The 23,435-nt window shown below is 49.7% G+C and overlaps 1 protein-coding gene across 3 annotated transcripts in view; it reads left to right on the forward strand.

The window, feature by feature from the left end:
* Positions 1–23,435, forward strand: part of Esrrb (estrogen-related receptor beta) — a 168,712-nt gene that overhangs the window by 137,427 nt on the left and 7,850 nt on the right. For all 3 annotated transcript variants that reach the window (XM_013517291.1, XM_005390154.2, XM_013517292.1), the window contains exons 4-5: positions 16,092–16,202; positions 16,711–16,872. In XM_013517291.1, the coding sequence (XP_013372745.1) occupies positions 16,092–16,202; positions 16,711–16,872 (273 nt within the window). The remainder of the gene's footprint in view (positions 1–16,091; positions 16,203–16,710; positions 16,873–23,435) is intronic.

Raw genomic sequence — 23,435 nt, forward strand, 5'->3', positions numbered from 1 at the left:
TTTCATGTAACTGAGCTACCTCTCCAGCCCTTTTTTTTTATTTTGAGACAGGGTCTTGCTAAGTCACCAAGTTGCCCAGGCTAAGTTAAACTTGGGATCCTCCTCCTTCAGCCTCACAGAATGCTGGGGTTGCAGACCCGTGCCCCTGTGCCTAGCTGACTGCCACAGTTCCGATCGTGCTGGCGCGTAGGCTGTGAGCCGGCTAGTGGCTAAAGTGGGTTCCTTGGCTCCCACGCTAGGCTCTTCTTGCTCCTTCAGAGCCTCCTAGTGTCCCGGATGAGGAAACAAGCACGGGGTGTGTAGGGGCGAGCCTTAGCACTCTCGTCGGATGCTCCTTGGGGGGCTCCGTCTCTGCCACCTTGCTCTGCAGGGTGCGTGTGAGGATGCGGTCAGGCTGGGGCCAGCTGTCCAAGGCTTCTCCTGGCTGATGTGTGCAGCCTCTGAGGAGCTTGGAGCAGAAGGAAGCCTATTATCACTGTACCTCTGAATTTTAAGGGTGACACAGAGGGGCCCTGTGCAGTTGGGGCGAGATGCCTTCCTGGCCACACAGCAGCCCAAGGGGCGTGGGGCTGGCGTTGGGGCGTCGTCAGTGGGAGGGCCCCGCTCACTCCCTGGGCTGTGGTGCGGCTCTCCAGTGCTGGGAAAGAGGAGGACACGCTTTGGTGGCCCCCCCCCAGGAGGGACACGTGTGGGAAGGATGCACAGCAGGAGAGGGCGCGTCTGAGTGCCCAGCTGACAAGCAGCACTGTGGCACCAGGAATGACATTTGCAACAGAAGCAGAGTGGATGCTGCGTGGCACTGACAGCGGGCAGAGTCGGGGCTGACCTGGGCGACCCCTGCCCCTGCCGTAAGCTGTCCTGTGTTCACGCCTGCTAGCTAAGGTGGCACCCAGTTATTCTGTCTCCTGGGCAAACGTGCTGATCCTGAAGAGGCCTGTGTAGCAGCTCTGCCTGGGGCAGTCACCAGAACATTTTCCTCGGGTGCCAGTGGCCCAAATCCAAGAGGGGACAGATGACACAAAGGCTCCTGAATGTGGGTAAAGCAGATGCCTCTGGTGAGCGGCCCGCTGAGCCTCGGCAAGATCTGGGATCTGACGCTCCTCAGGGACTGGCCTGTTCAGGAGCCTGGGTCCCTGCCAGCCAGAGCTTGGCAGCCGCAGGGCTCTGCCTTTGTTTGGGGCTCCTCCTGGCTCTGTACGCAGGACCGGGCCCTGGGACAGCTCGGGTGCCTGCCTGTCTGCCTTCCCCCACCTTCTCTGGGCTGCTCCTCCCATAGGGTCCCACAGTGGTCCCCGGGCATTCAGGGCCCCTAAGTCTTAGTGAGAAGGAGGACTGTGAGTGTCACCTGCCCTCTTCCTGAGACCCTGTCATCCACACATCGAAACGTGCTTCCCTCTTCTGTTCAGCACCTTGAGAATCTCTCTTTCTCTTATTTTTTTAAGAAACGGTGTCACTGTGTATTCCAGGTAGGCCTTAAATCCCGAGGTAACCCAGATCCTCCTGCCTCAGCCTCCTGAGTGCTGGGGTTACAGGCATGTACCACCATGCCCAGCCTCTATTACTTTCCTTTGTTTAGTAAAATAATCTGGGAGACTCTTGCGTGATTTAGGGCCCCCAGCAGTTACTGGGGTGAAGGTCGGATGTGTGGCTTCTCAGGTCTCAGGGACGTAAGTTTGTTAGCTTCCTCATCTGGGTGGGGACTGATCCTGGGTCCTCTGTGGCTTCCCAGAGCAGGATATGGACAACAGACTTGTCCATCCATAAGCAAATCCAGGGTATGAAAATCTGTGTTTTCAGGGGAAAAAGTAATTTCTCTCTTTATATGCAAAATTGAGTACAGACATCTGAACAGGGATGGAGTTGGCGACCTTCATTCTCTTCGGTGCTAGGTGCTTCTGCTGTGGGGTGCTGCTTCTCACACCCACAGGCCTCCACTTCTTTCCCTGTCTAACAGGGATGTTGATACCTCTCGTCCATCACCAGGTAAAGGTGAACGTCCGATGAGACAACTCGTCCTGACAGAACCCGCCCTGGCATTGCTTTGACACATCAGTTCCTGGAAACATTCAGTGTTTGATTCAAAGGTAGCTTCAGCCAAGGGTAGCGGCAGCACTGTGGGAGGCTGAGGCAGGAGGATCAAGTTTGAGTCCAGCGTGGGCAACTAAGCAACTTCCAAGATGCTGTCTCAAAATTAAATAAATAATAAGGGCTGGGAATGTAGCTCAGTGCAGAGACCCTGAGTTCAACCGCATAACTGGGAGAAGGAAAAAAAGGTAGCTTCATTCACACTCAGCTTTTCTGTATTCTCCCTGTTGTGTTCTGTGGTGGAAACGTGTCTCCAGCTGCCTTGATTTTCTTCCTAGATTTGCTGGCTGGAATCTTAGGTAGTGATACTGTCTTGCACTAGCCCCCTCTCTGGGTTGTAGAATCAGGATGGGAGGGTCCCCGGTGGTTGAGCTTCACAGCCTGGCTAGAGTGTGGACTGACTCAGCCTCCAATCCCGAGGAAGCCTGGAAACCTTGTTTGTAGTATTTCCCAGGGTGCTCCCCAAGTCTTCAGCATAGTGCCGCATTTCAGCCACTTTCCCTGATCAGTTCGTTCTGCAAACTTCACTTCCTCCTCTCCTGGCATCCGCAGCCACCATCCTCTGGGGCTGCTCCTCCTCCCCCTCTCCTCAGCCCCGGCCTGCTGCTCCCCAAGTGTTTTGTAAAAGATATTTGATTTCAGCGAGAGCCGGGCTGCCATCCATGCGGTGTGCGCTCGCTGTCTCTTCGTGATTGTTGGGCAGGCGGAGGGCTCCTCCAGGGACTCTGGGTAATTGGGTTAGTGGCCAGCTCATGTCAGGAAATTAAAAGGAGGCCCTGATCAGGTTTCTACTGCATGGGATTTAATGGCTTTGTATTTATAGAGTATTCTGCCTCTAGCCCATGCCAGAAATACCACTTTTCTGGCCCTGTGAATGAAGAAAGAGAATAAGAGATGACTTGTCTTTAAAAATTCTTTCTCCTTTCCAAAACACATTAGTGTTTCGAAACAAACCCCGGCACTTCGGCACCTCAGAGAGTAGCACTGAACCGCAGCTGAGAACTCTGAAGTATGGTGTTCCCAGAGCTGCTTTCTGTCCTGCATACAGGCAGTGCCCCACCGTGTCTGACAGCCACCCGCGATCTTACCCTGTGCCCTGCGAGAGAGGAGCGTGCGGAATCCTTACCCTGTTCCCACGGGCGGCGGGGAGTGGTGGGTCAGGGCTCTGGGTAGCAGGTTCAGGGGTCACTTAGACCTGGTAAAGTCCCAGCTGCACCATTGCCAAGCTCTTTGGGCATGATGCTTAGAGCTCCGTACACCTCTTTCTTCCTCCATAAAATGGGAATAATAGTGGGAGGCACGAACCATCATATCAGGATCATCTCATTTTCATCTTATTTTCCATCTTTGGGGACATCCCTAGGGTTGTACCATGAAGCCTGATACTGATCATTGATCTGAGATCTATGTTCTTCATCATGTTGTAATGTTGATTTCCTTTTTATTCCATTTTTAATTGACAAATAATTATGTATGGCTGTGGGGTACAATATGATATTTTGATCTGGGCCGACATTTATAGAAGGGTCAAGCTGGTGACCTCATCAAATTTTTGTGTGTGTGGTGAGAACACTAAACATCTATTTTAGCAATTCTGAATATGCAAGACACTATTATTTGCTGTGGTCACCAGGTAGTGCGACAGATCACCAAAACTTACTCTGCAAGTCTAACTGAAACTTCGTATCCTTTGATCAACATCTTCCCTTCCCCGTCCCTCCCTAATACTGATTTTTCTGTGATCCAGGAAGCAGCTTCTTATCCAGCGCCTCTATGCTTCGGCTCATGATCTTGCTTCATATTTTCTTGAGAAAATAGGAGCAGCAACAGTCAAGTGGGAAATTTTGCCCCCATTCCCTCCACCCTCCTGTTAGGAAGAGAACCCAGGGCCTTGCCCACGCTAGGCAAGTGCTCCCCTGGAGCTACACTACACCCCAGCCCTAGGCAAGTGCTCCCCTGGAGCTACACTACACCCCAGCCCTAGGCAAGTACTCCCCTGGAGCTACACTACACCCCAGCCCTCTTTACAGACTTTCGTTTTGAGACAACAAGGTCTCACTAAATTGCCCGGACTGGCCTTGAACTTGTTTGTGATCTTCCTGTCTCAGTCTCCTGAGCACTTGAGACTTTAGGCATGTCCACAGACATGCTTTTGTTCTCCTGTTCTGACAACAAAATCAGATTTGAAACCCTTCACCTTCATCCAGATGCAGCCACCTTATCCCACTGTCCTTTCAGCAGAATTTCCCAAGGACCGCAGCACTTACTATTCCCACCTTCACCCCGGCTCAGTCTTTAAAAAAATCCTTTAAAAAGCAAACATTGAAGGTGGACACCTATAATTCCTACACTTGAGAAGCTAACTAAACCAGGATGATTATGAGTTCAAGGTAAGCCTGAATTACACAGCAAGAGCCTGTCTCAAAAAACCCATAATCATCATCATCCCCATGATAATAATAAAACAGTAGTATAGGATACTAGGTAGAGTAAGGCTATTTCTATTATAAACCGACTACCTTTCCACCACTAAAATGAACAACCCAGAAAGGTAGAATTTAGTTCTCCCTCATTTTGGATGAAATAGTTAAAAGGCTGTGGTAATCCAGGACTGATTGGCAGCTCTGCCATCCTCAACTTGGGGCTTCCTGTGCTTTTCACCTCAAGACAGCCAGAGGAGAAGCCTACTCCAGGTCATTTGTAGGGCGCACAGTCCTTGCAGTCACAACCCATTGGTGGAACCTAGTCATGTGGCCACCCTCTGTGCAAGGGACACTGGGAATTGTAGTCTTCACCTGGGACACCATATGGCCAGCTAAAACCATTGGCGTAAAAGAATAACATAGAGGACAGGTGTCAAAAATATACATCAAGCATAAAGAATGCTGATAACTCCATCCAGTGTGAGACAAAGAAAAGTATCTATTTCAGAAGTTTCCTTATGCACGTTCTCATTTTCATCCTTTTCTCTACCCTCCAAAGTAACCACTATCCTGGAATTTGCATTAGGTTCACTTTACCTTTCTTCATGATTTTATCATCTATTTGTTTTTTGAGACAAGGTCTTGTTATGTAGCCCTAGGGGCCTTGAACTCCAGTCCTCCTCTTTCAACTTCCCAAAAGCTGGGATTACAGGCATGCACCACTAGGCCTGGCAGCTTTACTATCTATTTTTACTTTAATGATTTTGCAGGCGTTTTTTGCTTTAAGTGAAATTATACTACATCTTCTGCATCATGATTATTTAATATTTTTGAGATGATCCTGATATGATGGTTCGTGCCTGTCGTCTGGGCAGCTGCAAGACTGAGGCAGGAGAATGAAACCCCATCTGAGAAAGAAACAACTCTGCTGGTTGCATGGTGCTATAATGCATTTAACTTTGTCCCTCCCTTCCTCCTTCCCTTTCCTCCCAAAACTGGGGATTGAACCCAAGGCATTCAGACTAAACTGTATCGCCTTTCTTTCTTGTTTGTTTTGGAATGGAGTCTCACTGAGTTGCCCAGGCTGGACTCAACACTTTCAGTCCTCCTGTCTCAGCCTCCCAGAGTCCTGGAATCACAGGTGTGTGCTACCGCACCCAGCTTCGAATTTGTCTGCACGCAGAAGCCAGTAACCACTTTAGGTTTTGCAGATCGCAGGCCTCTGTCCTAAGTGCTTCCTCTGCTCTCCTGTTGCAGCGACACAGTGCCTGATGAATGAGCAGGGCTGTGTTTCGGTAGAAGAGGCAGAGGACTGGGTTTGACCTTTTAGACCGCAGTTTGCTAACGTGTGTGATACAGTACTGTTAAATGAGTTTATCTTTTCTGCTGATGGACATTTGGGCTTCTGGGTTTTGCGGGTGCTGAACAGGTTTCCTAGTTGTATGTGTATACTAGAGGAGTTCCATGACGTATATCTTCTGCTTTATGACATGACAGTAAACTGGTTTTGATTTGATTTGTACTGATTCTTATTTCTTTGTGATGCTAAAGGTAGAACCCAGAGGCTTGTGCATGCTAGACAAATACTCTATCACTGAACTACATCCCTAGTGCTTTTTATTTTGAGTGACGCTCTTGCTAAGTTGCCCAGGCTGGCCTCTGACTTGCAATACTCCTGCCTCAGCCTCTCTCCTGAGTAGCTGGGATTACAGCTGTATGCCACTCAACCCAGCTCTGTTTGACACTGTTACCAGCGGTATTCAGATACTCCAATTGCTCCATAGTGTTACCAATGCTTTTTTTCTTTTTGCTAGTGTATATAAAGCTGTTGGTCAATATGTACTTTCTCCACAATGAGATAAGCGTATTTCATGCATTTGTCAGCCACTAAAGGTTGCTTTTCTGTGATGAGATGTTTGTTTGAGGCTTTCTCCCAAATTTTCTGCTTCATTTTTTTCTACTGATTGCAGAAATTTTTTATATTTTCCAGTGTATAATATATAATGCTAGGGTTGGGGATATAATTCAACAGCACAATTGCCTGCCTAGCAAGTGCAAGGTCCTGAGTTTGATTCTTGGTAGGGGAAAAGAATAAAAAAGTATAGGTGTATATATATATATATATATATATATATATATATATATATATACACACACACACACACACACAGTGCTATATGACATACTTGTATATGTCATTTTCTAGTTACTAGTATTGTAAAAATCTCCCCATTTATACTTCTCCCTTTATGGAATCCTTTGATAAATGGAAATTAGCAGGTCTAACAAATTGAGTGTGTCAGTCATTTTCTTTGCTTTATGTTATCTGAAAAACTTTTCCTTCAGCTATTGCTGTACAGACACTTCCCCCAGTCTCCCTCCCACACTCAGGTCCCCATCTCTGGGACTGATGACTTTTCTGTTGTTCTGTTTTTTGAGACAAGGTCTTGCTGTGTAGCCCAACTCAGGATCGAACTCAAGATTTTTCTGCCTTGGCCTCCCAAGTGTTGGGATTCTAGGCCTGGGTCATGATGGCCAGATTTTGGTCTTACCTTTAATGAGATGCCCATCTGTCTGTCTGCCCTTCCTTTACTACTGCCCGACCTGTACCCTTGAAAGTGCCCCTGCCCCTCTGAGCCGTGAAGCCTGGTGGTTCTCCGTGTGCAGCTTCCTCGGCCTCTCAGCAGCGTGCCCAGTGTTGCCTACACTTTTGCTGGTGGCTCCCCAGACTGTGCTGGCCCTCTCTGCTCTTTATCTCATTCCTGTGGATGCTTAGACTCAATATCTGAGCCCCTCCTGGGTGCTTAGGAGGAGGAGCTTGAGGTTAGGACCACCCTGCCCTCCCCACTCCCTGTCTTCATCCAGGGACATCGCCTTTCTTCGGTCAGTGTCCACAATGAATGTCAGATTCTCCTGCTTTTCTTCATCTCTGTGGTCATGACTGTGGAACCACTGGGCCCTCCCATGTCCCAACTGGACTTGCGATTTTGCTCTTGGTCCTATTTCTTCTAAGCCGCATAGCAGCCCACATGATCTTTTCAAAGCAATATGCATCTGTTGTTTGTTTTCTACCACCCAGTGGCTCTCCATTGACTTAGAATAAAATTCAAATATTTGACCCTGGTCTGCCGGGCCCCACACAGCCCGGCTCCCCGCTGTGACTTCCGTGCCTGGGAGCAGCCCTGTCCTGTCTTCTCTCTCCAGCCCACCCTGCTCCAGCCACATCTGCCCGCTGTTGATACCCAAGCTTGTTAAGCGCCTTCCGTCTTAGGACTTCCAGACTGTTCCCTCTACACCGAGTGCTTTTCTGAAGCCTGGCTCCTTCTCATCCTTCCAGCTGCAGTTTAGATACCGCCTCAGAAAGGCCTCCCTTTCTGCCCATTGCTTGCTGTTGTGTCTCCTTTATTCTTCGTTGAACTTTTCCTAGTCTGAAATTATCTTGTTCGTGCATTTGTTTGCTCTGGCAGCTTCTAACAAAAAAATTAGTGTACGCTTGCGAAACATAGTAAACACATTCATCATGAAGAATTGGTACAAATAAAAATCAGTCTTGATCCTTTTTCTTTCCTGTCTCTTGCCCTCCCAACTCCTCCCTGCCACCTCCTTTTCCCATCTTTGTGTCGTACGTCTCCATTGCCTATCATCTTTTGTTTTGCTTTTTAAATTGTTTATACTTGCAGTTTCTCATGTGAGAAAAACCATGCCGCATTTAACCTTTTTTGTCTGATTTATTTCACTTAGCATTATGGTCTCAAGGTATGTCTATTTTCCCACAAATGACTCAAATTTATCCTTTATGGCTGAGTAGTACTCCATTGTGTATGCTGCGTTTTCTTTATCTGTTCATCTCCTTGGTGGGCATAGAGGCTGCTTTCAAGATTTAGCTCTTACGAGTCACGGTGATTTTTAATTTGGGGCCACAGGATGGCAAATGCCTTTCAGCGCCTTGTCAGCTCTAGGGTGGGTGGTGGCTGCCTGAAGCCCATAACTAAAAGGCTTTCAGACACTGTGAGTGTCTGGAGGCGATAGTGCCTTGGCTGATTGGCACTGGCCACCCCAGGCTAGGAAAGAGAAGAAGGTGGTGGCACAGGTGACAGGTACTTGCCGTGCTTGAGCTGGCCCCCAGGGCCTCACAGCTAGGAAATGACGGCGCTCAGTGGAATGGAGTCTCCTTGGGAATGTGGAACTGCCCATTTGTAGCCTCAGTGTGAATGCCTGGGCCACTGGCAGAGCCCACAGCCTCTCTTCAAAGAGGTAAACAGGGGCTGGGGATTTAGCTCAGCGGCACAGCACCTGCCTGGCAAGTGCAAGGTCATGAGTTTGGTTCCCATTACCGGAAAAAAACCAAATCAAAGAGGTAAACAAGCAGGGGAGACCAGGAATTGACATTTCACTGTTGGGGGTATACAGTTCGGGACATTTCTGGGCAGGGAGAGCACAGCTTTGTTGAAATGTCCTTGAGGACACACTGGGTGAGAAACATCCAGAGGACAGACAGCAGACCCTTGTCAGTAGGCAGAATTCCGGGGCTCCATGCTGCCTCGTGTGGGGCCCAGAGCCCTCAGCCTTGGCAGGAGCTCTGGGGAATAGGGTGTGATTGTCTCAGGTTACCCACCAAACTCGCTCCCCTGGAGGAACCAGCTGTGAGATGTGTGGCCAGGGAAAGAGCCAACCGCCAAGTCCCCCGAGAAGAACACTGGTGAGACAGCAGCACTGAATAAAGATAGTCAGAGTCACTAACAGAACTTGGAGAAAATACCCATTCCTGGCCATGTCCCCAAATCTCCTGACTCAGAGTCTGCCTTGGAGGGTTAGCCCTCAAGCCCGTGCTGCTGAGGACTTTCCGGGGTGCCCTGATGGTCACACAGGACTCACAAGTTTGGGACAAAAGGACACAGGATTTAGGCGTCTGCAAATCAGGGCTTAGATCCTCCCCTGGTGTTTCCCTGTTGTGTGACCCTGGGCAAATTACCTGACCATCCTAATCATCTGTGTTCTCCTGGAACTCTTAATAACCCTGTAGTCACCCCTGACACTGTCACCCAGCTCAGACGAGAGATGGATAAGAACCTGATTCATAAACGGAAGCATTGTGCAGCGTGAATCTGGGCTTGTACGGGCTGTTGAATTGGGTAACAGTGGTGCAGGGAGCTCTGGATAAGGGCAAGAGGAAAGTCTTGACCTTGAACACTTGGCAAGGTCAGCAGGAATCCCACCTGCGCCTAGCCCCAGACAGGAGCTGGGGAGCAGGGATGCGGGCCCTGAGGACTTTGCTTCTCCTGCCCTGTCTAAGCTGCCCCTCTGGGAAGAGATGTGTGACAGGGGAGGACAGCACCAGGACAGGCTCAGGGCCAGGTGCAAGGCCACACTGTGAAGCTCTGGCTGGTTATTTTTAGTGCCTGAGTATAAAAGAAAGAAACTTAACTGGCCTTGACTGCTGGCACGCCCGGGCTTTTGGCTATTTTTACTCCTGGGAGACTGGGATCTCATCCAGCTCAGGGAGGGAAAAGGAGAAGAAAGGAGGCAGGAATTACTTCACTTCCATTAAGAAGAAAGCCAGAAGCCCGATCTTAGCAAGTCAGCAAGTGGGCGTCTGGTCGGGTCTGGGCTCTATGGGCTCTGGACGCTGTCATGAGACCTCCGGGGACTGGAGAGGCCAGCAGATGGGGTGTGGCTTGGAGGGGTCAGGGACCCCCTCCCCTGCCCTCTGCCCAAGGAGGTTCAATCTGTGCTGGAGCAGCTTTGCCACTTCCTGTGCTCTGAGCTGGGATCCTGCGGGCTCCAGCCTGTGATGAGGTTGTGGGGTAGGAGCAGACACAGCTGCGGCCGACAGTGGCACCTCTGACCTGGCCTGAGCAGGGTGGCCTTCGGGATCTGGGCATAATCAAGGCAGCACCTGTGTAGGGGCTGTGTGCTTGTGGGGACCAGATTCACCTTCTCCGAACCTTAGGTTCCTGAGGGCTGTGTTACCACTTCTCACCCCTCATAGTTACAACTGTAGGGATGCACCTCTTCTCAGAAGAGCAGTTCATGGAGACTCCACTGCTTTCAACAGGCAGGTGAAGGGGAGGAAGGTACTGCTGAGTGCCTGCCCTCTGCTACATGCATCATGTGTTTTTTGTTAGTTCCACTGCCCTTAGAAAGTTGTTTTAATGATACTAGGGATTGAGCCCTCCCAGGGACACTCTACCCCTGAGCTACTTTGCCAGTACCCTGCTTTTTTTCCAGCCCTTTTTATTTTGAGACAGGGTCTCGCTAAGTTGCCCAGGCTGGGCTTGAAATTGGGATCTTCCTCCTCAGCCTCCTAGTGGCTGGGATTACAGGTCTGTGTGTGCCTGGCTAACCATATTTAACAGCTTCATTGCTATACCACCGTGGTTAAGCTTGACTGTTAACCTGATTGGTGTAGGAGCTGCCTAGGGACATCTGGATGTATACAGCAGGTCACAGAGATGTGACCTTGGGTGCCATTTCTGGTTCCTCTCTGGTGCTGTTCCCCTGCTCTACTTCCTGGCCCCCACCACGCCGTTCCACTGCGATCCTGTCTTGGAGCCAGCCAACCATGGATGGATCCTCTGAAATGGACCCAAGCCAGACCTTGCTCCTCGAAATTCTGAGTGCCGAGTGTCGAGTATTTTGTTTCATTGACTAGAAAGCTGCCTGATACAGATACCGTTCACCCATTTACAGTGTGTGCCTTGCCGGGCGTTGGTATATTACATCATTTTATTTGTGGCAAAATATGTATCACATAAAACTTGCCATTTAAAAACCATTTTAGGGGCTGGGGATTTAGCTCAGCGGCAAAGCGCCTGCCTGTCAAGCGCAAGGTCGTGAGTTCGGTTCCTGGTACCGGAGAAAAAACAAAAAACAAAAAAACAAAACAAAAAAAACCAAACAAACCATTTTAACGGTTCGATTCAGTGGCACTAAACACATTCAGAGCCTTCTGGAACCCTCACCACTGCCTGTTCCCAAAATGTTTCCATCATCCCTGTGGGAATTCTGTACCGTTAAACACCAACTCCTCCTCACCCTTGCCTCATTCCTCGACAGTCTTCAGTCTCCTTTCTCGGAATTTAACTACTCCAGGCATCTCAGACAAGTGGAACCGTACAGTCTTTGTCCTTTTGTACCTGGCTCATTTCACCAAGCACAATATTTTTAAGATTCATCCATTTATGGCAGAATATTATTTCTTTTTATGGCTAATATTCCATTTTTTATATGCACCACGTTTGTTCCTCTGTCTCTTGAGGCCCACTGGGGTTGTTTCCAGTGGCTACTGACAATAACGCTACAGCGAGCGCTGGTGTGCACATGTCTGTTCAAATCCCTGCGCTCACATTTTTGGGATATGTCCCTAGGACTAGAATTTCTGGGTCAGATAATTCTGTTTAGCTTTTCCGAAAACTACCAAACTTTGTTCCACCCACACGTATACTATTTGACTTTTCCATTACTATTTTTAAAAGTTTTTAATTAAGCTTTTTGAGGCTACTGTATACTCACTTGCAGTTGTAAGACATAATAGAGACAGAAAAAAATAATACAGAGAGGACCTGTGTACCTTTCACCTAGTTTCCCCCGGTGATAGCATCTTGCAAAACTAAGTGCAATGATATACAACCTGAACGCTGACATTAGTGTGGCCAAGATACAGAATATCCCCAAGGATGAAGTATTTTTATAATATTAGTTAACATTTAATTGACCACTTACTAATTGCTGTCTATGACGTTTTCAGCACTAAAATACTGACTCACTGGGGATTAAATTAGCATCCCAGTGAGGTAGGCTGTTACTATCCCCATTTCATAGGTGATGAAATGGAGGCATAGAGAAGGGAGAACTCAAGCTCACTCAGGTGGCCAGAGCGGTGCCAGGGGTGATATCCAGATCAGATCCCAAGACTATGGTAGTATTTCTTCCCTGCTTATGCACCACTTAAAACGAGATTTAGGGGTGCCAGGCATGTTACTACTTGCCTGTAATCCCAGCTGCTTTGGAGGTGGAGACAGGAGGACTCCAAGCTTGAGGCTAGCCTGGGCAATTTAGGAAGACCCTGTCTCAAAATAAAATGTTTTAAAAGGGGCTTGAGATGTAGCTCCATGCTAGAGTCCTTGCCTGGCATGTGCGTACTCCTGGGTTCAGTTGCCAGCACTGCAAAGGTGTAGGGGCTCCTCATACTGGCACGGAGCAGTCCTGTTTCATCTGGCCTTTGGCTCTGCTCGTGGACTCCATCTCCCGCAGCATCGTGCATTCCGTGATGCAGAGTTTTTTGTATTCATGAAACACTTTGGAAATACTAAATTTTTGATCTGCACAGATTAGGGGATTAAACAATATTCATCAGTAGTTAAAGTAAAGGATGTATATTTATTATAGCATTGAGACATCTGTGACACTTTATGTATTAGCATTATTAATGCTTTTTTATTCTCTGAAAGTGCCAATGAAAAGATAAGATTTAATAATCCTAGACAGTAATTGTAAGTTAATTAACATTTTAATTGTGCTTCCTGAGTCTACGTTTTAGAGATTTTTCTAATCTATGGACATAAACAATAAGGCAACTTTCACTTCAAATTCAACACTGCTTTTGCTAGGCATTGTAGCATGCACCTGTAGCCCCACATTCAGGAGGCCGAGGCAGGAGGATCAGAAATTTGAGATCAGCCTGGACTACTTAGTGAGACCCTGTCTTAAAAAGAAAGAAAAGAAAAGAAAAAGACTCTTTTATCCTCCACCCAACTGGTACTGGGAAGCTGTATCCTAATTTAAAAAACAGTTGCCCTGTGTATCTTCTAGTGACAGTTGCTTTCTGCTACAAGTTATGGACCTCTGGACAGCTAGCGGCTTAAGCACGATAAGGTTGATTTCTCCTCCTAACAAGAAGTCTGGAGATGGGCAGTTGCTGGCGTTGTGTTGTCTTCTCAGTCATTGCATCAAGGACTCAAACTCCTTTTCTTTCTTTCTCTATTTTTTGATATCCTCAGATGCTGCCTCATGGTTACAAGGTGGTTGCCACAACTCTAGGCTTCACCTTCCGTGTCAGAACAGACATGCCATAACAATCATAGCAGATGTATTTGTTCCTTTATCCAAAAAGCAAAATCATTCCCAGAAGCCATGAATTTTCCCATACAATTCATTGGCTGGAACCAGGCTGTGTGCCCAGCTCTCATTACCAGGGAGGCTGGGGACTTAGAGAACAGAATTGCTGGGACTGGCTAGGACATGTTGTGATTCTGCTGGTATGGAAAGGAAAGTAAGGCATGGAAGAGGGGTAGACAACAGTAATGTCTGTGGGATCCATTGCTGGCTTTTCACTGCCCATACATTATCTCCCAGGAAGGGGCTTCTGCTTTATTAGAAACATGAGCAGCTTACTTAATAAAGTACACAAACATACTGGCAGATCACAAGTATCCATGAGTGTCTGTTTTGGCACTTGCAGAGGAATTGGCACGTCTGTCCACCATTCCTGCCTTCCACCAGCTGGTAGTTCTCAGTTCAGAGCAGAACACACCAATAAAGATGAATGTGTAGCAGGCAAAGAGGTGCCTGGCCCGGAACGAAGGGTGCTTGGCCAGGGAAGGAGGGTGCGCTGGATGTTCACATTGATAAAGGGTGGAGATGTGCACAGGGAGTTGTCTTGGTGAATGGTGAATGGAGGGCAGGTGGGAAGTGATCAGGAGATGGAATTGAGCTCATTGTGAAGGCGAACTTCACAGGGTTGGGCTGGTCTGGGGGAGGGGATCTCTGCAGGCTGGCGGGACAAAGGGAAGCTGCAAAGGCAGAGGCCCCTGGGGCGGCCTGCGGACCAAGTGCCAGGTGAGTGCCAAGGTGCAGGCGGGGCCTGCCGGAGCTGCCACTGTGAACCACACAGCCATTGGTCATCGCCACTGCCTCCTCCCCGTGCATGACGGCACGACTGAGGCCTGACGCCAGCTTGGCAAGGCCTGAACCCCCCACCCCCACCCACACACTGGTTGGCCTGGACCCCATCCTGGTCTTCTGGGCCAGCAAAGAGGGGCTGTGGCCCGGTGGGGCTGGGGAGAGCCGATGCTGCGCACCAGGCTCCAGTTGTGCATGATTAAACCCAACAGGCACTTTCTTTTTTCAAACCAAATAAGCTGATAATTGATACGTTTATTGATCAGTGCTATTGACCACTAGGCTGTAAAGATCTAGAGGAGAAAATTTAGAGGAGAGTTTATCTTTGCCTCCCTCTGGAAGGTCACGCATTGGGATGGCAAGGAACTTCTGTACTGGTTCTTTTACTAGGCAAATGACTGAATCTCTCCTGTGTTTTTTATTTGTAAAATGAAGAACAGAACACCTGTGTTATCTCTGGTGGATTAAATAGGGTGATGTGTACCTCTGTCCTGTAAATTATGCTATCACTGGTTTAGACTTTTTTTGGTATTAGAAATAAGTTTGCAATACATGATGAATACTTCACTGTGGGGCGTTATTATTATTGTTAATAATAATAGCAAAATTATTAGTTATAGTGCCAGAAAGCCTGGGATATGAACAGCAGTGATTCCTATGTCCTAAGCACCTAGTAGGTACCAGGTACCATGGCAGATCCTATGGGCCTTTGGGGCCCGTAGTCAGTAGGGGAAGCCCAGGAGCTCCTGAAGCAGTGCTAGCTTGTTGTGGAGCTGGGGAGGAAGGATGCATAGATAGCTATTCCTATATTTGTCACTCAGGCTCAGGCCCTGTATGGGTCAGGGAACATTCCAGAAGGAGGTAAGGACAGAGTTGGCAGCTGCCCATCTCCTTACTCCACTGAGCAATGAATGGTTGCATTTATTTGTTTGATTATCATTCGATTGAACCCAGAGCCTTTGCATTGAGCTACATTTCCAGCTCTTATTAAAAAACATTGAGACAAGGTTTCATTAAGTCACTAAGTTGCCCAGGCTGAGCTCACACTTTCAATTCTCTTTCCTCAGCCCCTCAAGAGTGCCGAGATTATAGGTATAGCTGGCTTGTTATTTTGGTGGAGCAGTTCTCTCTCCAGCTGACAGATACCTGGGTGAGGCTGGCTGGTGGGGACAGAGGATACCATAAAACAGACTGTAGAGCCCTGTCCCCAAATCTCAGTGGCGGAGACTGAGAAACTGACATTGGTAATGCTCACCCACCAATGCTGCTTCTGTGAAGTCTGAAGGGGCCTGTTCCTCTCTTGGACAGTGGCCGCCCATGCAGGGCACAAGTGGGCTCCTCCCTCTGTGGACTCCAGGTTGGCTTATCAGAAACACACAGTGATTTCTCCCCCAGCACTTGGGAGAGGGCTTTGCTGATTTCGCTTTTGGAGACGTAAAGACTCAAGGGCTGGAGATGGGTTTCAAGAGGATACTGAGTCCAGAGGCCGGAGCAGTCCTGCGGTGACTGCCCTGGGCCAGTCCTCTTAGATGATTGTTTCAGAATGGTCCAGCCACCTGGCCTCAGGCTGGCCATGGGGATGACCCTGAAAGGCTTAGCTAGTGCTGAAATTCCAAAATCAGCGCTAGCACCCCTGGTGACATTGACCAGCTCCTGACACCATCTCCCTTTTTTCCCTAACAGGTGTGCGCCTTGACCGAGTGCGCGGAGGCCGCCAGAAATACAAGCGACGGCTGGACTCGGAAAGCAGCCCGTACCTGAGCTTACAAATTTCTCCACCTGCTAAAAAGCCATGTGTGTATCGGAGCAGTGTACGCCCCACTCCCAGCCTCTGAACCTGCAACAGCCGGCATCCTATAGGGAATGCTGTCTCCACATGGGACCATGTGGAGCTTGGGGAGGGGACATCAGTGCCTGGCATGGTTGCCCAGTTTTTCACTCAGAAGGCCTGTCTACATGGATGGCGCAAATTGTGATTCCATGTGAAGCATGGCCCTGAGAAGCCACAGGGCCCACTCAGCAGCGAGAGCCTGCTCCCCTCGTCCCCCACCCCAAGTCACCCTGCGGGTTTCTCTCAGGAGCTTTGTCTGGAAACTTCTCTTGGGAATTTCCCAACAGCCCAAATCACTGCCACCTGCAGCTTTGTGGCATCAAATCGGGGAGGAGAGAGTCTGGCCACATTTAACCTTCCTGGGGTGTTAGGAACCTGACATTTCTTCCTGACCACCCCAAGCTCCACCCTGCCCAGTCCCTCTTTCCCCAGAAAAAGCCCCTCTTTTCCCTTTCTCTCTGATAATTGCAGTGACCAAGATTGTCTCATACCTGCTGGTGGCTGAGCCAGACAAGCTGTATGCCATGCCTCCTGCCGGCATGCCTGAGGGAGACATCAAGGCGCTGACCACCCTGTGTGACCTGGTGGACCGGGAGCTTGTGGTCATCATTGGCTGGGCCAAGCACATCCCAGGTGAGTCATGGGCCTGGAATGGGGTGTCGGCCGGGCGCCCCAAGGCCTGCCACAGCTGTGGTCCTGATGCCTGGCGCCCAAGATGCCTATCAGATCCTCGAAAACCTGTTTTTCCCGGGGATGCTCTCCTCTCCTGTGGGACTGGAGGAGAGTGGGTGTTTGGAAGGCCTTGAAATGCTTATGAACTGCTGGGGGCTCTAGGGAACCGGTTCTCATTCTGAAAGAGCTGTGAGAACAAGTTTCCTAGGGCAAAAAGGGTAGGTTTTCCCTGTATGTAGACCTTATTGACCTATGCTGGAAAACATCTTGCAGAAGGGATTGGCTCTCTCATTACACAGAGGCAGGCACAGAGAGCAGTGGGAATGAGATTGGAGTTCAGATTCCAGATCTATAGCTCCCTGGCTGTGTACCCCTGGGCCGGTCCCCTGGCCCCCAGAGTGGGAGTGTAGGTGTGCCTGCCCTGTGTGGCGCCCTGGGCATGCTCGCTCAGCATTCCCCCTGCCTGTTCTCTAGCAGCGCCTGCCGCTTTACTTGGATTCCATGGTGGCAGGGGCATTTCTGTCGTCAGAGGTACATGCAGTGTGCCAGATGGGCCTCTCCACGCTCCATGTGGATCCAGAGCCCCCTTGTAGTCTTTCTTGGTCTGGGTAAAGGTGTGAGCTCGTTTGTGTTTTTGTAGACATGAATGCCTGCAGATTGCTACACTGCACGTATCTTAGGGATCTTCCTCTTTTGCTCCAACAACCTGGCTCAGTGTGTGGAGACATCCTGTTATTCTCCTGGCAGTGACACCCCCACCTCCAACCCTATGGACCTTCATTCTAACTATGTGACGTGGGATAGCGTATCTTCCAGTCTGCAGACCCCATTTTTGCATGCCACACCCTGGAAGATGACTACTACGTGCATGACACTATAGCAGAAGTGTTCTAGATGTTAAATGCTACGGCCCACAGTTAGTTGAGTCAAAAAGTTCTGTGTGATACCTGTGTTTGTGCAACTTGCAGAAGGGAACCTTCCTGTGGACAGGGGCTTGCAGAGAGAATGGGTGGCCTAGAGGTGCTGTGGTTGCCACCTGGCTGTCAGGAAGCCTAGGAGATTCCCTGGTGGCCCCTGGCTATTCTGAATTGGAAGTGGGTTTGCCAGGGGCCCAGCCAGTGCGCCCTTGCTAAGGAGCTCAGCCTCCTGGGGATTACATACTCAGTAGTTTTTGAATCTGCCCAGTGCTGGCTCAGCACACATGTGGGGTCAGGCCACTGCTAAGACACCTCAGCCTGGATTGCTCCACTAACCCAGGGCCAAACTGGGCACAGCTACCCCTGCTCTGGCCCGTACTCCTCTTTCCTGTGGAGTAGATACTGCATCCTAGTGATGGCTCAGGAGTGGCGCCTGGCGGTCCCCTGGGTCACTGCTTCTCCCTTCCATCACCCACCCTTGTAACATCTCCAAGGGAAAGGGGTAGAACCAAGGGACCCTGTCTCTTTGCCCCTATTCTTCTCCTATCTGTGCCCAAACGGGATGGAGGACCAGAGCAGAGTGGTTGATGGGGACATAGACTTCGGAGTCAGGCAGCTTGGGCTCCCACCCCAGCTCTGTTCTTACTGGCCTTGTGCAAGATACTTAATTTTTCAAAGCTTCAGTGTCCTCATCTGTGAAATGGGACTCCTAATAGAGCAAGCGGGAGACTGCTGGGAAGATGCAGCCCGCTCAGTGGGCACTTCATGAGTGCCAGGTCCCATTGCCGTGGGTGGTGTTATTACCAATAGCGCTAAAAGCCTTTTCCACCATCATTTCTCTTCATCCAAAGCTGAATTCCTTTGTCTGTCTCAGGTTGTAATTTGCCTGTTTTGCATAAATCTGCATGCTGAATTATTTGGGCCTGACCTTCCAGTGTTGAAGGTAAAATTAATTAATGGACTCTCCCGCCACCGTGTGTAAACCTCCTATTAAGAGCGATGACATATCAAGGGCCTCATATTTTTAAACAAATCAACTTAGTCGCATCTCAATAGATGCCAAGCTCATCTGCAGACAGGCTCAGAGGCCCTGGGAGAGGAAGAGAGAGAGGAGGCTGGCTAACAGGGAACACAGAGCTAGAGCCCACCCCACTAGCTCCTATCCATTCTGGATCTGGGACAGACAGAAAGGACTGGTCACTTCAGACTGCTCAGGACTAGAGCTGTGAGAGAGAGAGGACCTTCGAGAGAGAGGACCGTGTCTCATAGTTCAGTGTCTTCGAGCTGGTAGTATACAGAGGGTACTACATACTTGCCTTTGTGTGCATAGAGCGAACACTCACTGTATGTAAGGTCTCTTGCTAAAAACTGTGGCAGAGATTGAGACTTAGAGTGCCCTTATTTGTGAAGGGTATGTTCCAAGACCCCTAGGAGACGCCTGAAACCTTGGGTAGCTTCAGATGCCTGAGTCCTCTGTATGTATCATGTTTTCCTGTATGCCTTGCAGCATTGCCACGTAACATCAGAAGCAATCTGTCCTTCTGTGTTTTTTGCCCTGCTTGCTTCCTCCTTTGCCACAGTACTTTCGTGTTCGTGTTCGGGGGCCATTATTAAGTGAAGTGAAGGTTGCTGGAAACATGCATTGCAACACTGTGACAGTTGACTGAATAACTGAGTAGCTACCGAGTGACCAGCGGGTGGGTAGCAGATACAGTGTGGATACACTGAACAAAGGGATGATTCACGGCCTGGCAGAACAGAGCATGATGGCATGAGGTTTCATCATTACCCAGAACATTGCACAATTTTAAACTTACATTTATTTCTGAAATTTTCCACTTAATATTTTCAGACCATGGTGGCCTCAGGCAACTAGAACCTTAGAAAGTGAAACTCTAGAGAAGGAGAGGGACACCTGTAGATTAATTTCTGCCCTTGAGGATCCTATTTGAACAAAGATGAGTTCGTGAATCTCAGTGAAGGCTGTGACTCGCTCAGTGTAGCAGCCATTGTTTGGGTCTGTCGATCTCCCTACTCCAAATTGCAGGATCTCACCTTGAGTTGGATTTTCCTGGAGGGCACACCCAAGTTTCAGAGCATCTATTTCTTACTTCCTGGGAGCAAGAGATTAGAGCGAGAGCCAGCCGCCTTTAACAGGTGGGGAGCCCTCAATGAACTGCAGCCTCTGCACAGTATTAGCTGGGTGTCTGCCCTCCCCAGGCAGCCTGGAGTCTGCGTGCCCAGCACTCCTGCAGGGTGTCCCCGGAGGCCGCCTTTGCTAGGGTCCCTGGGCGCCCTGCTCCCAGGTAGCCGTCTGGCTGGGTGAAAGATGAGCTGCCGAGTGACAGCAGCTGTGTCTGAAGTGGCCGCAGATCCTATAATTACATCTCCCTTTATTACCTCTCTAATGGCCCTCCAGGTCGGCAAAGACGATCATAAATTAACAGATTATGAACTCCACTTGCCACAAATTATGTGCTTTTTTTTCCTTTTTAAATTCTAGGAGCTTGTGCAGCCAGATCACTGGGGGCAGGAGGGCTGGGTAGGGCCTGCGTGTTACTAGATGAGCCAGGGAGGGCAAAGCAGTTTTCCTGGGGCCCAAAACTCCTGTGAGAAGCCTGAGAGTGGGCAGTGCCACGCCGATCCAGGGCCTCGCTGGCCCAGAGTCCCTAATTACTCGACGAGGAAGGAGAGGCCACCAGCGGGAATGGACAGTGCTTTCCTGAGGAGCACTTTGGCCTCTTTGTTTGGCTTTTAAATAACAAATGCGACGCTTTTAGTGAAGATATCAGGCAGATGGGGCAGATGCGGAATTTTTTTTTTTTTTCAGACATGGAAATTAAGACTTACAGGGCCCCCATCTGTGCAGCTTTTTGGTCTCCTGTGCATGTATAACCACTGTGTGTGGGCTTTTATTTATTTATTTTTCTTGTAGTTCAGGCTGGCCTTGAACTCACTGTGTACCAGGCTTTCTCAATTCATGGTGATCTTGCTGCCTCAGCCTCCTGAGTGTGAGGATTATAGACAACCCCTACCACACCCAATTTAACAGTGCTTATATCCACTTTTCCTCTTAACTAGATAAAGTAATAGCATGTACTGTGTGCTAAGCAGCATTTGAAGTGTTCCATGTGTGGACTTGTATAACGTGAACAACCCCATGAGGAAAGGGCCATCACCGTTCCCATTGTACAGATGAGCAAACAGGCCCAGGGTGTGGAGCTGCCCAGGGTCATCCCAAGTGGTCCAGAAAGCAAGGATCCTGACAGTCTGGGCCTGCAGTCTGCTGCTGATGCCGGAGCCCTCCTGCTGTTGAGGTCTTTGCACATCCACGAAACAGTCCTACTTTGTTCTTTCTAATGTGCTGTTTGTTTAGCTAAAAGTTGTGTTTATATAATAATTACTTGTATCACATGAGTTATGTTTAGGTTATTTTCTGTTTTGGGTCATTTCAAACAGTGATCTAACACCAGCCCTTTGCATTTATCTTTTGCGTATATTTCTTTCTGGGAGCCATTCCTAGCAGTGGCATTGCTAAATTGGAGGGTTATAGTTATGATTTATTTTTAAACATCTTAGGCATCGACAGGATCCAAAAGTAGACAAAAATGTCAGCACAGATAGCTCGCCTTCATCCCTGTCCCCTCCCAGCCCCTCCAGAGGGACCCACGTTTGTTTCTCATTTTTTCTAGTATCCTTTTTTCACGTATTAGGAAACATGGGAGTTATTTCAGTGTATGTCGGAGATAGAAAACACAGCCTCCACTTCATTGCAGCCTGTGCGCACAGATCAGCACGTTGGGGGGGCGGGTCTGTTCGGGTTTTCACAGCTCTCTCCAGGACTTTCGCAGGAGGGTGGAGAGGAACTGGGGCCAAGCACAGTGCTCACGCCAGGCTGGCACAGGCTGCAGCCGCCTCCCATGGTAGCACAGAGCGTCCCAAGTTCTGCCCCTCCCCCCCCATCCCCACCACCTAGGGACACAGTGATCCTCACCCTGACTCAGTCCTGGGCAGAAGCAGCCAAATCTGAATCTAAGCCCTAAGAAGTGCTTCCGGCACACTGCTTGTCACCTGGGAGCGTGGGCCTGTGGTATCTGTGCATTTTCTCCTCTGCTGTGAATACTTCGCAGGCCGTTTTCGGGGATAGCCCAGTGTCCACGCTCCCTGGGAGCTTCTGGCTAGGGCTGGCAGCAGCTCATTGGTGCCCCTCCGTGGGTGCCTCATGGCCGGGGCTGCTTTTGCCTCCCCTCTTCAGGGCTCAGCCCCCCGAGACCCTCTCTGTGAAGCCTCCTGACTCTCCTTTGAGACACATCCCCGCTTCATGCTCTCAGAGCCTTCCCTTCACCATGGCTCTTCTTACCATCATAGCTTTGTGCTGATTTGTGACACCTGGGGACACAGGGCATGTCCTTCACTCCATGCTCTTGAAGGCAGGGAGCAGTTCTGCTCAACACACCTGTGTACCCTGTGCCTAGCATGGATCCGGCACTTAGTAGGTGCTCAGTAAGTATGTGTTGATTGACTAAAGGGGCAGAAGCATGCTGGTGATGTTCTTGTAAGGATCATACCTGTGTGATGACAGAGATCTTTTCTCCTGCACTTCCTGCCTCACCCTCTCCGGCATCTTCTGATTCAGTTGTCTATTAATTTTACCACCACCGCCCCCTCCTCCATCTTCCCTCCCAGTCTGTCTGCTTTCACAGCCCCTCCCTGTGTGGTCTGGCACCCCTCCCCCGTCCTCCCGTGCCAGCTGATTGGTATCTGTTAATTAATGTCGCCCAAGGCCTCTCTCCAACTCAGAGACCTGATAAGGGAAATTGGATGTCCATTTCTATCTATCTTTTATTACCTCCGGTCCCCCCCCCCCCCGGCCGCCGTGCACCCTGTCCTATGCCAGGAATGTGGACAGCAGCGCACACACAGCTGGGCCCTGTCCCAGCCTCTCCCCCTAGCAGGAAGGGCCTACCAGTGCTCCCGCACGCCCACAGGCACCATTCTTCTAGCTCCTTGGTGGATCGTGTGTGGTTTCCAGCGGCAGGCGCAGATCCAGGCCCATGTCGCACAGGTGTGATCGGGACCGTGGCGACTGCATTTGGAAGGCAGAGGGTAAGGGCAGCCTGCTCGGGGTCCCCAGGAGCACAGTGCAGGTTGGAGTCCTGCGCTGGATGGAAAACAGAGAGGGACAGACCACAGCAGCAGCGCAGTGACTCACCGCTGGCTGAGGCCTCACGGCGCTCCCGTGTTCTGGGCGCGCTGCTGCATCCTATATGTGCGCCCTCTTTTCATTTTCGCCACACCCCCACATCAGCAGTCAGCAGCCAGGCAGGCGGGTTCTAAGTCAGCAAGTTGCTTCCCGAGCAGAATTACCCTGGAAACGTCTCTTCCTCACTCACGTGCATGACGCGAGTGGCTCTGTGGGTACTCTCCCTTCCCCTGGTAGATCTAGCGGAATCCGTCATCCTGTTTCCAGTTGAGCCCTGAGTGAAGTCACTGCTGTGTGTTTAGTGTTAAGATGCTCACAAATCAGTCAGCTTACTTTCTCTCACTTGCCTTCTTGCAAATCAAGTGAAGTACTAAGCTAAGTACACATGTAATGCAGTTCCTGTA

Source organism: Chinchilla lanigera, unplaced genomic scaffold (genome assembly GCF_000276665.1).
Source record: "Chinchilla lanigera isolate Chin_1 unplaced genomic scaffold, ChiLan1.0 scaffold00037, whole genome shotgun sequence".
Classification (NCBI taxonomy): Eukaryota; Metazoa; Chordata; class Mammalia; order Rodentia; family Chinchillidae; genus Chinchilla; species Chinchilla lanigera.